General features: G+C 34.9%; 1 protein-coding gene across 2 annotated transcripts in view; it reads right to left on the bottom strand.

Moving 5' to 3' along the window:
- Positions 1-15,948, bottom strand: part of SYT10 (synaptotagmin 10) — a 59,695-nt gene that overhangs the window by 25,657 nt on the left and 18,090 nt on the right. For both annotated transcript variants that reach the window (XM_055318757.1, XM_055318758.1), the window contains exon 3: positions 1,788-2,355. In XM_055318757.1, coding sequence (XP_055174732.1) covers positions 1,788-2,355 — 568 coding nt within the window. The remainder of the gene's footprint in view (positions 1-1,787; positions 2,356-15,948) is intronic.

Raw genomic sequence — 15,948 nt, forward strand, 5'->3', positions numbered from 1 at the left:
ATTTTCATAGTTATATTTTTAATAATTATATAATTGGCCTGAAGAAGGAAAAAGAGATCCATGGTATTTATATCAATGTGATGGTAAAGCAGGACTTAATGATAGTAAAGAGGTTCATTAAAAATTAGAGATATATCAGCTATTTCAAGTTGATGACAAAATTTTTTGACTAAATTTTAGAATTTTTAATTTGGAGGTTTGCAGAATATAACGGTACTCTTTAAAAACCTCATACATGATTATTTCAAGTAAGAACCTTAAATTATAAGAGTGGTTTTTCAGGATCTGTTTAATTAGTTATTTATGAATATTTGTCATCAGTGTTTCCTGATATGTTACATAAATTCTTTTAAATCTCTGTTCACATAGTTGAATCACTTTTGCAGGTTTCTACAAAACTTGGATGAGTGAAGGCATATGACTACATTTCTATTTCCTCTTTTATAATGAATCCAAATACTGATTTTAATTAGTAAAAATTTGATGGGGGAAGATAAAATATGAATTACTTTGAATTAAGATATAATTTTCTTATTTTTAAAATAATCCCTGTTCTATTAAAAACTGCTACATTTTAAGCTTATAAATTTCGGTAAAATTTGGACAAAAGATGGTAAATACATAAAGATAACCTCGTGGTAACAAATTAAATGACTTCACTGAAAAACCAAGAAATCAGGGGTGCCTGGGTGGTTCAGTTGGCTAACCATCCTACTCTTAATTTCTGCTCAGGTCATGATCTCGGGGTCATGAGATCAAGCCCCATGTTGGGCTCTAAGCCGAGTGTTGAGCCTGCATAAAATTTTCTCTCTTTTCCTCGGCTCCTCCTCCCAAGCTCATGCTCTTTCTTAAAACAAAAAAACAAAACAACAACAAAAAAACAAATCAAAATAATTCTGCAATCTAACCTAAGTGACCAGTTCTTAAGTTCCAATTCCATAATACTATCCTTGACACATAATCTCAAATAAAACAGAATTATGTAACAAAGAACACAACAACTTTTAGTATGACAAAATTTATGCCTTACTCAAATGTACAACAATAAAAGAATGGTTTGGTAAATAGATCATATATTTAAACATCAGGCACTAAAACAAATGTAGCATGAAAGAATATTAGTGTGGAAATTTTTAAACTTGGTTTGCTCTCAACAATTTTAAAACATGTATAGGAAAAATTTAGAAAGCTATATGCCATAATATTATACGTAATTGGTAGCATTGCAAAGTATTTTAATTTTGTACTGCTTTTTACTGTTTTCCAAATTTTCATTATTAAAGTTATTATTTTATATTCACAGAAAGCATTTTGTAATGTAAAAGAAAAATTCTAATATAAATGATCACTTCTGATCATTTAACATTTCAAATTCTGTAATCATGTCTGTTCCATTAAAGCCTCTGTAGGAATGGGAAAGAGCTGTTTTAGACTTAACCAAGGGCTTTTCAAAATAGCGCCAAGGTATATTTTAGGTTTGATCTGAGGAACAGAATCTTCTTAAATAATACAAGTCAATATTAACCATGAGGAGACAGGTTACAAATAAACATTTTATGAGAAAAGAACTTATTTTTGGTTAACTTAAAGAGCTATTTTATTGACATAATCACTAATATTGTGTTAGGTGCCTGAATTATTATCCATGTAATCAAATCCTACCTTTGCAGGTTAGCACATAAATTCCATAACTTCATAAAGTTACTCCAATAAGCTGAGTGATAATTAGTTTTATATACCACTGCAGGTCAAATAAAAACCAATATATTGGTGAAATTATTACTTACTGTGGTAGCACAATGAATATCTTTCCACACTGTGGCTTCCCTGGAGAGATCAGAGACTTCAAACAAATTATCAAGAATCACTTCCCCAATCATGTCATGTCTAGAAAATCTGTCAAAATCATAAACACTGAAATGTAGTTTTCGGTTGCTGAGTTGATCATATGCTACAGGAAATTGAAAAGTTTCATCAAATAGAGGATTTAAAGTCTTTCTGTGTACACGGGTCTGAAATTTCTTTTTCCTATCTGGAAGAAGATACATCTTCACGTAAGGGTCAGATGTGCCTGTGAAGTCTTTAGCAGGGAGGTCTAAGGCTTTGATAATTTTAACAACTAGAAGTTCATTTTCATAGTCATATTGGAGGGTGAAGTTAAGTTTCCCACAGGTTTTGATATCTTCTTGCCTGTTGCCTTCAGAATCAACTGATTTCTGTTTGTAGAGCTCTGGTTTTATCCTTCCAATGCTTGTTGTTGTTTCTCCTCTTTGCAAAACAGGTTCTGTGCCCATGCTAAAATCAACACTGGAAACCTGCATTTGCCTTGGTAGGTGTCTCCTGAAGGAATTGTGGCTGTACATACACACACACACACACACACACACACACGCAGAAAATAATTTAGGAAGATCATTTTGTTGACATTATTCAGTGGCATATAAACTGTCCCCTCACCCCCAAGATAATGAAAGCACTGCATTTATATTAATAGACAGACAGATACACACACACACACACACACACACACAACTACTTTTGAAAAAACCAGAAATGCAATATTCAAAGGAATAGGATTCTAAAATGATAGAAATACCTGAAACTCATGAATGTACATTTTTATGAGCTTTTGGAATTTTGTACTCTAAGTCACAAGCACATAATTACTATACAATTGTAAAAAAAATAGGATTACCAACAAAATCTAGTATTCCACAAAATACCACGAATCATCAGTCATCTTGTTATATGTATCTGTAATCTTATGTAGACAAATCATTGAGATGGCTGGTTTCTCTCTATCTGGATATTTGTGTCTCATGGATCTCATGTTTTACTGACTACACCATTGCAATAAAAAAACATAAGTCTACCTATTCTTATACTATGTTAAGTATTTCTAATACTTAAGATAACGAAATGAATATTTACTTGTAGAAAAAATATGGTGACAGCCAAAATGAGTACATTTTTCTTTTTTCAACATGGAATGGGCTTCAGAAATTCTGAGGATTAAAAAATGTAGAATTTTAGAATTTGGGGCCAAAATAATAGAGTGCTTTAGGATTCAAACGGACTTTCCTATTATCAGTTACTATTCATCTAGTCAACGTTTCCAGGGCATTAGCTGTACCAACTAACCAGTGCCTTGTAAATGTGACCTGCACTAAGATCTGCTTCTCTTCTACTTCCTCTGTGATTTCTGGCAGGAGCTGTGTCAACTTAGAGGTCTACTCAATGCTTAGTCCCATGTCTTTTGTTCTTTAATCTCCTTGGTCTCTCCATCAGACTAATCATTTCTTGGACTGTAACTATAATATAGTGGTTCCCTATACTATATTTCCCACTATTATAATATAGTACTACTATATCCATAGTATATCCTGGGGGGTTCCCACTACTATAATATAGTGGTTCCCTACATGGATCTCCGACATATAAACTTCTAGTTCCATATTTCTGTATCTATAAGGGAGATTTCTAAATGAATGTCCTAATTTTGCCCCAAACTCAAGCAAAGTCATTAACTTTTGCCTTCTACATCTAAACTGGCACTCCCTTCCACAATCTCAGAAAATAGCTCTAACATTTTTATCAGCCACTTATGCTTGAACTCCTACAGTATGCTTTGAATCACCTTTCCTTTATTCATGAGGTTTACTCAATTTTCTAAACCTGTTGATGTTTGCTTTGAAACATCCCATATACTTGTCCATTAATTTTCATTTCTATTGCTACTCAGTCCAGATCCTCATCACCTTATACTTGGCTTTCTATACTAGACTTTGGCTGGTTTTGCTTCTTTTAGTGCTCCCTTATACTTAATATCTATCTAGCACTTACTTCAAAACCTGTACTCATTTCTGTTATTACATCAGGTCTACATTTCTTACAGCAAGCACTAAGTAGTAATACTGAGGACATTGCTTAACTAATACTTGATTCATTGACGCACACATAAGGACTGATTTAAGAAGGATAAAAAAAATGATAACCAGAAGTAAGATATTTAGCCATGGTACCATTTGAGAAGAGTTCAAGGAGCTGAAGATGTTGAAACTAGAAAGGACAGGAAGTCTGGCTTCTAATTTCTGAAGGACCATCATTACAGAATTAATAAGAATCTCAGGGGAAGTTACAATTAAAATAGACTTCAGCTTAATATAAGAGAACATTAAAAAATATCTAGAGCTATCCAAAATGGGGAAGTAATGAACTTCCACAAACACAAAGTATAGAAACAAAGGTTAGATGTTGAAGGAAAGTTTTCTGCCTCAGGTGAGGTGCTAGACTTCTAAATATTTTCTTTCATTTCATTTTTTTTCTTTAAAGATTTTATTTATTCATGAGAAACACAAAGAGAGAGGCAGAGACATAGGCAGAGGGAGAAGCAGGCTTCCTGCAGGGAGTCTGATGCAGTACTCAATGCCAGGATCCTAGTATCATGATCTGAGCCAAAGGCCAATGCTCAACCACTGAGCCACCCAGGTGTCCCCTAAGTGTTTTTAACACTTAATTTCTGATTTGCTATCATTCTGTGATTTTTTAATAATTTTATTCAAGATATCATATGTGTACTAATAAAATAATTTTATTAGGTAAATTGTAAATTATATAAAATCAGAATTATAGTCTGAGGTTTTCCAATTCTCTCACATTGAATTAGCTTATTTTCTATTAATGGGACTGAAATACTAAACAACTTTTTTGGTGTGTGGCACTTTCCATATGCTTTATTTTTTTGTTATTGTTTCAGATTTTTTATTTATATTCTAGTTAGTTAACATACAGTGTAATATTGTTCTCAGGAGCAGAATTTAATGATTCATCACTTATGCATAACATTCATTACTCATCACAAGTGCCCTTAATACCCACCTCCCCTCCAGTAACCTTCCGTTTGTTCTCTATAGTTAAGAGTCTCTTAAGGTTTGCCACTCTTTTTTTTTTTTTTTGCTTCCTTCCCCTATGTTCATCTGTTTTGTTTCTTAAATTCCACATATAAGTGAAATCATATGGTATTTGTCTTTCTCTGACTTATTTCACTTAGTGTAAGAGATTCTAGCTCTATCCATGTCATGGCAAAAGGCAATATTTCATTCTTTTTCATGGCTGAGTAACATTCCATTATATTTACATACCATATCTTTATTCATTCATCAGCTGATAGTCATTTGGGCTCTTTCCATAATTTGGCTATTGTTGATAATGCTGCTATAAATATCAGGGTTAATGTACCCCTCTGAATCAGTATTTTTGATCCTTTGGATAAATACTTAGTAGTGTAATTGCTGGGTAGGATAGCTCTATTTTTAACTTTTTGAGGAACCTACATACTGTTTTCCACAGTGGCTGCACCAATTGGCTTTCCTACCAACAGTGTAAGAGGGTTCCCCTTTCTCCACATCCTCACCAACATCTATTGTTTCCAGAGTTGTTCATTTTAGCCATCCTGACAGGTGCAAGGTGGTATCTCATCATAGTTTTGATTTGTATTTCCCTGATGATGAGTAACATTGAGCATTTTTTCATGTGTCTGTCAGTCATCTGTATGTCTTCTTTGGAAAAATGACTATTCATATCTTTTGCCCATTTCTTAACTGGATTATTTGTTTCTTGGGGGTGTTGAGTTTGGTAAATTATTTATAGATTTGGGATACTAACCCTTTATTAAATATGTCATTTGCAAATATCTTCTCCCACTCTGAAGGTTGCCCTTTAGTTTTGTTTGTTTCCTTCACCGTGCAGAAACTTTTTATCTTGATGAAGTCCCAATAGTTCATTTTTGCCTTTGTTTAACTTGCCTCCAGAGATATATCTAGCAAGAAATTGCTATGGTTAATATCAAAGAGGTTACTGCCTGTTTTCCCCTGGGATTTTGATGGTTTCCTATCTCTTCCATTTTTTAATATATTTTTGTGTATGGTGTAAGGAAGTGGTCAATTTCATTCTTCTGCATGTGGGCCAGTTTTCCCAACACCAGTTGTTGAAGAACAGTCTTTTTTCCATTGGATATACTTTCCTGCCTTGTCAAAGATTAGTTAACCATAGAGTTGAGAGTCCATCTCTGGGTTTCTATTCTGTTTCCTTGATATATGTGTCTCTTTTTGTGCCAGATATCACTATAGCTTTGTAATATTGCTTGAAGTCTGGAATTGTGATGACTCCAGCTTTGCTTTTCTTTTTCAAGATTGCTTTGGCTATTCAGGGTCTTTTGTGGTTACATATAAGTTTTAGGTTTGTTTGTTCTAGATCTGTGGAAAATGCTGGTGCTTTTTTGATAGGGATTGCATTAAATGTGTAAATTGCTTTGGGTAATATAGACATTTTAACAATATTTGTTAAATATTAGCATGGAATATTTTTCCATTTCTTTATGTCTTCAATTTATTTCATAAGTATTCTGTAGTTTTCAGAGTACAGTTACTTTACCTCTTTGGTTATGTTTATTCCTAGGGCCTTATGGTTTTTGGTACAATTGTAAATGGGATTGATTCCTTGATTTCTCTTTCTGCTGCTTCATTATTCATGTATAGAAATGCAACAGATTTCTGTACATTGATTTTGTATCCTGTGACTTTACTGAATTTGTGTATTAGTTCTAGCAATTTTTTGGTGGAGGCCTTTGGGTTTTCTACCTAGAGTATCATGTTATCTGTGAATAGTGAAAGTTTGACTTCTTCCATGATAATTTGGATACCTTTTCTTTTTGTTGTCTGATTGCTGAGGCTAGGACACTAAACAACTATTTAAATATCATAAAAATGGTACAGCTAATACCATTCTAATTCTTGCTATTTTTAGCACTAATCTGATAATGAAGTATCATTTTTTTCTTTAAGTCTGTATATCTATCCTTGATATACAGGATCAGGGGCTTAAATTAGAGATAGGCAACCATTAGAGAATATGTAGGAAAATAAGAAGAATTTTAAAAGGAATATAACTTTAAACCAACCATAGTACAGATCTCATTCCTTCACTTGCCGGTTGCCTGATTCTGGGCAGGGCATCTTAGGGCTTCTATCTGGAAAATGAGGGTAATAGTATTACCCATGCTATATGTTGTGATGCAAATTATGTGAAATGATGCATGCCCTTTGCTGGGCACAGACTACATACTCAACAAATATTAGCTTTTAATGACAATAAAAATGATATAAATTTTTAAAAATTATAAAGGAATATAAGTCTATTTTTTGAATTATAATTCAAAACATATGCTGGGGTATAGTATAATTTAGTTCTATATTCAGTGTACCTAAGAGATTTAGGATATTTTGTTAAATAATGTAATATTTCTGCCTAAGTCACCTTTACTTATGTAATGATTTTTCAAGAAAAAATTTATAAATAAAATCCCTCCAAAGTAAATTCCTTATTTTTTATAGATTCCATTCACACTTATACTTTTCAATATAAAAAAATTTTAATCTTCTATTGTCTCTCTAAAAATCAGTAATTTCTTTCTTATGTCTGAATATAATTGTACAGCTGTAAAGCCCCTCCAGCAGGAATCAAAGAGTAGTAATGTTTTTGTTCTAGTAAGCCAGTGCCCTAATTATAGGGTAAATAGTGTATGTTCTAAGTCATAGTTAAGCTAGTCAGTTAAGAGAAGCTTTAATTATTACAATGCTAAACTATTACTGTGACAAAACGGATCTTTTTCTTCTTGCTTCCCCCTGCCCCGCCCCCTTTCTTTTTCTCTTTTGGAATGACATGGTAAGTGGCTAGTCTCACACAGATATCCAACCAATCAAAGTATAGGCCACTTGTCTATTATTGATCTCATTCTTACCCTTCAAACCTGGGAGGGCACCACCAAAGTACTTTTCCAGATAGAGAAGGAAAAACTTTCCCTACCTTACCTGGAACATCTAACCATAGCTAGATAGAGTCAAAATTCCTCGATGCCATAAGAATAACATGCATTAACATGGTGATTTTTAAATATTACCAATAGGTCCTTTCCTTCAAACAAAATCAGAAGCCAGAAGTTGAGTATGTAAAGACAGAGCTCCTCTAGTTGTTGTGTGGGTACAGTCCTGGAATCCCACTGGAAACCAAACCAAGATTTCCCTACTACCCAGAAGAAGATGCTTAAAGATCAGAACATTGAGATGAGGCGGGAAACATGTTGGCTTGGAATCAGACAGTTTGAGCCCAGCTTCCCTATGAAGTGAAAGCAACTTTGGACAAGTCACTTAATCTGTTTGAGCTTTACTCCCCTTATCTATAATATGAATACTTTCACAGTGTGAAGGAAGATCAAATGAGATATTAGATGAGACGACTATGAAAATTAGAACTTCTCATACTGATAATAGTTAGAATCATTAGAATTCAAGACACAAAGGAGTTAAAGTGCAAATGCCATAATGAACGCTCTGGTTCTGACAACTGCAAGCCTAGGGTTGCTGTTTGGGGATGCACAGGTGGCACAAAGTCATTCCTGTATGAGCATGTCCTGCGCCACAGCCCTGGATAACTCTACCCTCTAATCAACTCACTTCTTAGCATCTAGCAGTTGTCTTTTTCTTATTCTCCTACTCTTAACCACAGTGTCTTTACCATCTGTTAAGTTTACCTTAGGTATTGCTTGAGAATTCAGAGAGGAAAAGCAAAAATATATTTAGCAGCATTTTATTGATTTATTCAATATATTTATAAGGACTTCATCTCTCCCTGATTTTGTTAGTACTGAACTTTGTATCCAAAATTATCAGCATATATTAAAAGTTATAGCCCCATCTCATAGTTAAGAAGGCTTAACTAGTAAGTCTAAATCAAGTTTGTGGTAAACTAAGTTTTCATCTTTATTTGTTTCCTGTTTTCTTCTATTCAATTAGAAACAAAGAGAGGAGTGATTCATTCAATACACAAAAATCTCAGCAAACAAAAACCCACACAAAACCAAAACCAAACCAAATCAGGCAAAGCACTCCATATATGAAGGCAGACTAAATTGCATAATATGTCACAATGAGTTTTTTAAAATAAAAACTGGACATCAGTAAAATTTTCTATATACTTAATCTCTTCTTTGAATGTTCTTTTCACCTTATTCCTCCGTAGAAACATGGCTCTTGTTTAAGGACATGGGTTCTGCTGCGCCCCTCTCATGTGGTGGCTGATATGTTCCCCACAGTTCTTGTTTCACTAGCCTGGTGGTGGGGCAGTCATACAATCCTCTCGCTCCCCATTGTCACTTTGGCTCCATTCTCCCTTTATCCACCTCTCCCAGCCCTAAAGCTGAAGTCAGCAAGTCACATCCCCATTATTACCTATTGTTAATCACCTATTGATTACTAAATCACTCCCTTTTCATTTCCTGGTTCACTAATACTTTTTGACAATGTTTTGGTCTAATTTCTAGCAGTGTATATGTTTCTCCCCAACTTGTGGCCCCTAGGTTCTTTGAATTCCCCTCCTGCAATGATGCTCTTTACTTACTGAAATCACTACCATGTACATAGATTTTTGTCATCATTAGCTGCAAACTTGCCACAACCCCAATGTCACGCATACCTCTCACTGATCAAAATCTCATATCTTTCTAGCTCAGACCCTTTGATACCCCAACTCTGACAACCTTTCCAACTTACCAGGACTCTAATCTATGACTGTACCACCATTTCATAGTCCCTACTTCCCTGATATCATTTCCCTCTCATTATCCAGTTTTAATTCCATGGCTAATTAGTAGAGTCACTCTCAGGCACATCTCCAATGCCTGTTTTCTCGGCCTTCTTAGTTGCAGGACAAAACTGCAGCTCTGGATGAATTCAAGCTTCCATCATCTCTACACCTGTACACATGCAAGGGATTGCAACTAGAGAAAAACACAAAATAATTTTCACTGCTCCACTTTAAATTCATGACCACATTCCTCATGTAAACCCTAATGTAGCACAGCAATTTCTTCTCCCTCTCAATCTCCTAGATTTGCAAGAAGACTATATCACACCTTCTACCTTCCTACAAACCTCCATCACCTTCTTCCTCATTCTAAGTCTCAATTAATGACCTAACTTTCCGTTTCACTTGGAAAAATTGAAGCAAAGAGCAGACCTTCCACAGGCACCATCTCATTAACCCTCTTAGCAACATCTGTAACCCATATATTTTGCCTTAAATACAGTCCCTCCACTTACATAGTAAATCCCATTTTCTTTCATGTCACTTTCCAGAATATTCCCTCTGATTCTTGCATTATTAATCCTCCCTCTGTTGGATCACTACTATCAGCATAAAAGCACACTGTTGTTTCTCCTATCTTAAAGGGAACTTCATCTCTCTGTACTACTCTGTTTCTCTGATATAACAACACTCCTTGAAAGAGTTGAGGACAATCTGTTCACTGTCCAATGTATTTCCTTCTATTCTATTTAAACATACTCTAATTACTTTATGCGTGCTCAACTCCATCACAAACACTCTTGAAAATATGAAGTGTCTTCTCCACATTGCTAAACTCACAGGGAAATTCCCACCCTTACTAGAGTAAGGGTATACTTGATACAAGTATATCCCAGCCAACCTTACTAGAGTCACTTAACAGTTAATCTCTGCTGTTTATTTACATACAATTTCACTTGGCTCCCAAGTTATACCCTCCTGGATTTTCTCCTAGTTTACTAGTCTCTATTTCTCAGTCTACTATGCTATTCCTGATGTCTGCAAACAGTGTATTGAAATCACTTGTTTGCATATCAGTCTTCCATTCCTCAACCCTTTTGCTAGACTGTGGTCTTTATAATGGCAGAGACTAAGTATTATTCATCTTTTCATGAATTTCATAATAACATTTACGGGGATTCAGGAAGTTTGTTGGAGTTTGTATTAAAATAATTTACCCTAGGGGCACCTGAGTGGTGCAGTCCATTAACCATCCAGCTCTAGGTTTTGGCTCAAGTCCTGATCTTAAGGTCTTGAGATCCAGCCCCATGTCAGGGTTCCGCACTGAGCATGGAGCCCACTTAGGATTCTCTCTCTCTCTCCCTCTCCCTCTGTCCCTCCCACTCATGCTCACTCTAAAAAAAAAAAAAAACTTAAAAAAAATCATATACCCTAAGGGATCCCTGGGTGGCGCAGCGGTTTGGTGCCTGCCTTTGGCCCAGGGCGCGATCCTGGAGACCCGGGATCGAATCCCACGTCGGGCTCCCGGTGCATGGAGCCTGCTTCTCCCTCTGCCTGTGTCTCTGCCTCTCTCTCTCTCTCTCTGTGACTATCGTAAATAAATAAATAAAAAACCTTTAAAAAAAAAATCATATACCCTAATACTCCTGTGAGTAATGAAATCAATCGTCTCAAGAATGATTTCTATTATAAAAGAGGGCCTAATCAATTTACAATTAGTGTTTGTAAAGAGGAGATGATATTTATCAGTACCAGAAAACAAACTCTCCAAGTCTGAATTTATTTTATAAGGTTCTGTCTCTGACCTTGGTTCAAAGAGCCATCCAATTTCAGAAAAGAAGTTGCTATATTTATTGAATACATATGTTTCATGAAATGGCTTATTTAACTATCTCAAGCACCTGCACAGCATGTTTCATGAAATTTTAATTCAAAGAGATGGATCTTAGGTCCTCTCACAGCTTTAGGCAAGTGTGGCTTCTTGATATCCTAGCTAGGTATATATCTTTTAAACTCTTCCTTTGTGTAACATCTTGCTTTCCACTCCTTACAATGCCCTAGAATGGATAATTGCAATTTTTGCTATCTTTGGAGAGGAATTTAATTTTTAAAAATCTCAAAAAATTAAAAAAATTAAAAATCCCTTAAAACTATATACTTCAGTATTTTTTACATAATTCTTTCATATTTATTATGTGATGATTTTAAAAATTACTTTTCTAGGCAACCATAGCTAATTGCAAATCCATGAGCACCTATAAGTCAGTGATTTCTTACCATGAACATTTTCCCGCTTCTGTTCAATTGGCACTGCCATTAGGTTTCCTAATTATTTTTTGGTAGGTACTTAGAGTCCTCTATCACAGCAGCTAACCTATATAATTTCTCATCCTCAACAAACTGTTTTGCCACTTATTATTCACCTCTTCTCTGCACCATTCATGGATGCAAGAAAATTGGTCCTAATACTCATCCTGGGAGTATAGCATCATTAACCTCTTTCTAATATGGGCAGTTTGTCTCACTATCTGATGCTGCAGGTAAGAGCAAAGTGAAGTGGAGAGATGACCAATCAGTCAAAAGCACCACCTGATGCTTATTATGTACCTACACAGTGATAGAAATTAGGAATGCATAAAAGTTGGCTACACAATCTTGTTCTCTGAGAACTTAGCAATGAGTTTGGCAAATAGCTAGAGCTCAATATTAAGACAATAAATAATTGCTAGATTGTAACTATGGCTTTAAAAAAGAATAATAGCTTATAATTGGACAGAAATAGTAGACTCTAGATACATTTTTCATTAAACATCTTATAGAAGAAAAAGAGGTTGCCATTCCAGATGTGGAGAGCAATATAAGAAAAAGCGCAGAGGCAGAGAGGTGAGGTCTACAGGAGGATAGTAAAAAAGACCAAGCACTCCTCTCATGGGCAATCATAAAATATCCATTTGGATAGAAATGATGAGGTCATCAAATTTGTTTATTGAATTTCTTAAACCAACAAACATAGGCTGAGTTCCTACAGTACTTTGTCTAGGTGTCAAGAGCGGTACTGATGTGAATTTGGCGGATTTTCTGCCTAAAAAAGCAGCACAGAGCTATATATTTGGAGAATATGGAATAAAAAATGCTTGAGTGGTAGCTTGGTGGCATCAGATTGTAATTGTTTGAAAGGCACTTCTAAAAGATTTAGACTACACCTGTAATGACTGAAGTGTCACAATGCTTTTTAAAGGGATCTTAGATTCTTCCTTTACAAGTTCCCTCAGGCTTTTGTCTTTGGTTGTTATTTGCTATTTCCCAATTTTTATCATGCCTTCATTATTATATTAGTTTCCAAATAGATATCTTTTTCTTTAGTCTATCCTATAAACTGTTGCAAAATTAATTTTCCTAAAACACAGCTCTTTTATCCAAGGGACTCTTCCATGGCAAATATTTTTAGGAGGACAGACCTTGAACATCCTGGCCATGATTTCAAGACCTCCTTTACTTTGATTCCTGCTGACTTCCTCTTCTTCCTTTACTCCTCTACTGAACTCTGTTTACTGATCAAGTTAACTTACCTGCTATTAGCATGGAAACATTTCTTATTCTATGTCTTTTTACATAAAATGTTTTCATCTGGGATGCACACCTTCTTCCAGTTGCCATTCATGTGAATTCCTAGTTTCTTTTAGCCTCTATATAATGGCCTTTCTCCATGCTGGAAATAATTTTTCTGTTCTCAGAATTCCACATTCTCCATCACAGTTTGCACTTGTAATTCCTTTTATTGAAGTCAGTCTTACATGTTTTATCTTTGCATAATGTTGTAAATGTTTTTCCAACTCCCTTGGATTTGCAGAATAGATGGAGTGTGCATAATACTTGATGATACCCATTAGTAAATATCTACTGAATAAAACTACTGAATGAATGAACAATCAATTAAGATAAACTAGAAGATTGTTAGTAATGAAGAAATAACACAGCTGCTGCCTGGCCATTTGGCTGCTGGCAGGTTGATGGGGTCAAATGTCCAGGCGCTTGAAAAGGAAGGCAAGAACGTGGAAAATGTGCCAGTTTCCAGCAGAGCTGTTAACTTCGGGACCAATCAAAATGTTATGAAGTTATAGAGACAAATAAAGCTTGAAAGGGGAAGATGTTTATTGTCTACTATCTGAGTCAAGTCAAAGGGAGTCCCAACAGTAGACTGGAGTGAGCATAGCCTAATAAGGTGATGAAATGAAGCCTTAAGGTTAAATTCATTGTGTGTGTGTGTGTGTGTGTGTGTGTGTGTGGTTTGATTTTACTACATTTCAATGACAAGTTAGGATTTGAGTCTGATTTATGATAATGTACCCTTGGTCTCTGTGTCCAAGTGGACTGCATAATGAATTTAGCAATTTCTTCCTCTTTCCATATGAAGGTAATTTCTAATATGATGAAATAATTAATGTAGATGAGGGGTTTTGAGAACTAAGTATAATCAAGTTTTCTGCAAGGAATTCATCTTAAGGCCAAAGAGATTAAAATCATGACTCTAGTCATTCACAATAACCACTTATAATTTTAGATTTCTGAGTAGAATGAGCAGGAAGATGCTCTCATTTTTCAATCTCCAAACTATCTGTCCTCAGCAAACTTTGTAACCAACATCTTTGATTGCAGAAAACTATATCCTCTTGGCTTTCATGCTTAAAATGTGAAGCCATTAATCTGTATAAATTTGAATTCTAACTTTTGCCAGCTGCATGACTTCAGGCAAATTCTTAAATCTCTCTGGGCTTGAGTTAACTCACAAGTAATGGGAATAATTAATAATACTTACTTCATGCAGGTTGGCAGAGGATTAGCAGGAAGGGTGCCTGGCATAGTGGCTAAATTGCAAGTGCTCAAATATCATTCTTTCTTTTTTCCTTCCCTAGCCACTCATATAAAAAAGGAAATTCAAAGAGGCAGATGAAATTATATCAAAGTTCTAACAAAACTTTGAATTTGTATTCTACTTTTTTCTTTTAGAAAATATGAGATATGTATAATTCAATCTTCATGTTTTAAGTTTGAGAGAGAAACTTATGTCCTTATGTAGGGTACACTTATTAATTAAAAGAGTTGAATAATTCTGAGTGCAGGCTGACTGAGGTGCATAGCTGCTGCTAATATTTAAGAAATGTTTTGCAAATTAATTGAACATTTTTACCCTAAAATTTCTAAGTGTCTTTAAGTCTTTATTAAATATCATATTTAACTACAGTTGCCAGTGATGATAGCAGTGATAATCAAATAGCCACATGAGATCATTTTAAACAGTTTTTCTTATATTTTAAAAAGTGGTACATGGGATAATTATTTCATAGTTAAATATCCATAATAAATTTAAATGAACATATAATTATGTGGCATTAAATTATAAAAACTAAAAATGATGCTAAATGACACAGCTCAGAAAAACTAAATGTGAGGCATATATTGGTTATAAGTTAAATAGCACAGAAAAGTATAATGTAGAAAAAACACCTCTATCTCTCTTCCTTATTCCTGAGTTCCTTATTCCCAAAGTAACAATTTTTTTTTAATTTATTTATTTATGATAGTCACAGAGAGAGAGAGAGGCAGAGACACAGGCAGAGGGAGAAGCAGGCTCCATGCTCCGGGAGCCCGACGTGGGATTCGATCCCGGGTCTCCAGGATCGCGCCCTGGGCCAAAGGCAGGCGCCAAACCGCTGCGCCACCCAGGGATCCCAGTAACAATTATTTTTATTTATCTCTCTGGAATATATTTCAGAAAGAAATAGCTTTATTTATTGACACAATCCTTTTCTATTTCACAAAAGATATACTGAATATTCTTTCAATCCTAGTAGCAAACGTGATCCATGCCCAGTTTTTCAATTTTATCTCTAAACCTACAAAGGTATGTCATGTCAGAAACTGTAGAAGCTCCTTAGATTTAGAGAGGTAGAAAAGTAAGATTAGAAAGTCAATTAGTTAGCAGGAAACCAATTTATCCTCCCAAACCACTGATTTTACTCTGCCCTAGGGTAAAACCAGTTGCTATTTTTAGGAACCAGAGAAAAACTGCTACCATCATGTAGTCATTCATTTTAAGGACTGATGACCATCTTAAGTAGAAAAAAAACCATTTTTCTTTTACAGTTTAACACAATTGGAAATATACTATAGCAAATTATTTTCATCTAAGCAGTCTTTTGCTGATTTTTCCAAGCGGAGTTAAAATGCATCTCCACAAAGAGGTCTCACTTTTACCTCCTTTTATGTACATTCTTTAGTATGCTCATGATATTCACCAAAACTCTTGGA

This window comes from Nyctereutes procyonoides, unplaced genomic scaffold, assembly GCF_905146905.1.
Source record: "Nyctereutes procyonoides isolate TBG_1078 unplaced genomic scaffold, NYPRO_anot_genome, whole genome shotgun sequence".
NCBI classification, from domain to species: domain Eukaryota; kingdom Metazoa; phylum Chordata; class Mammalia; order Carnivora; family Canidae; genus Nyctereutes; species Nyctereutes procyonoides.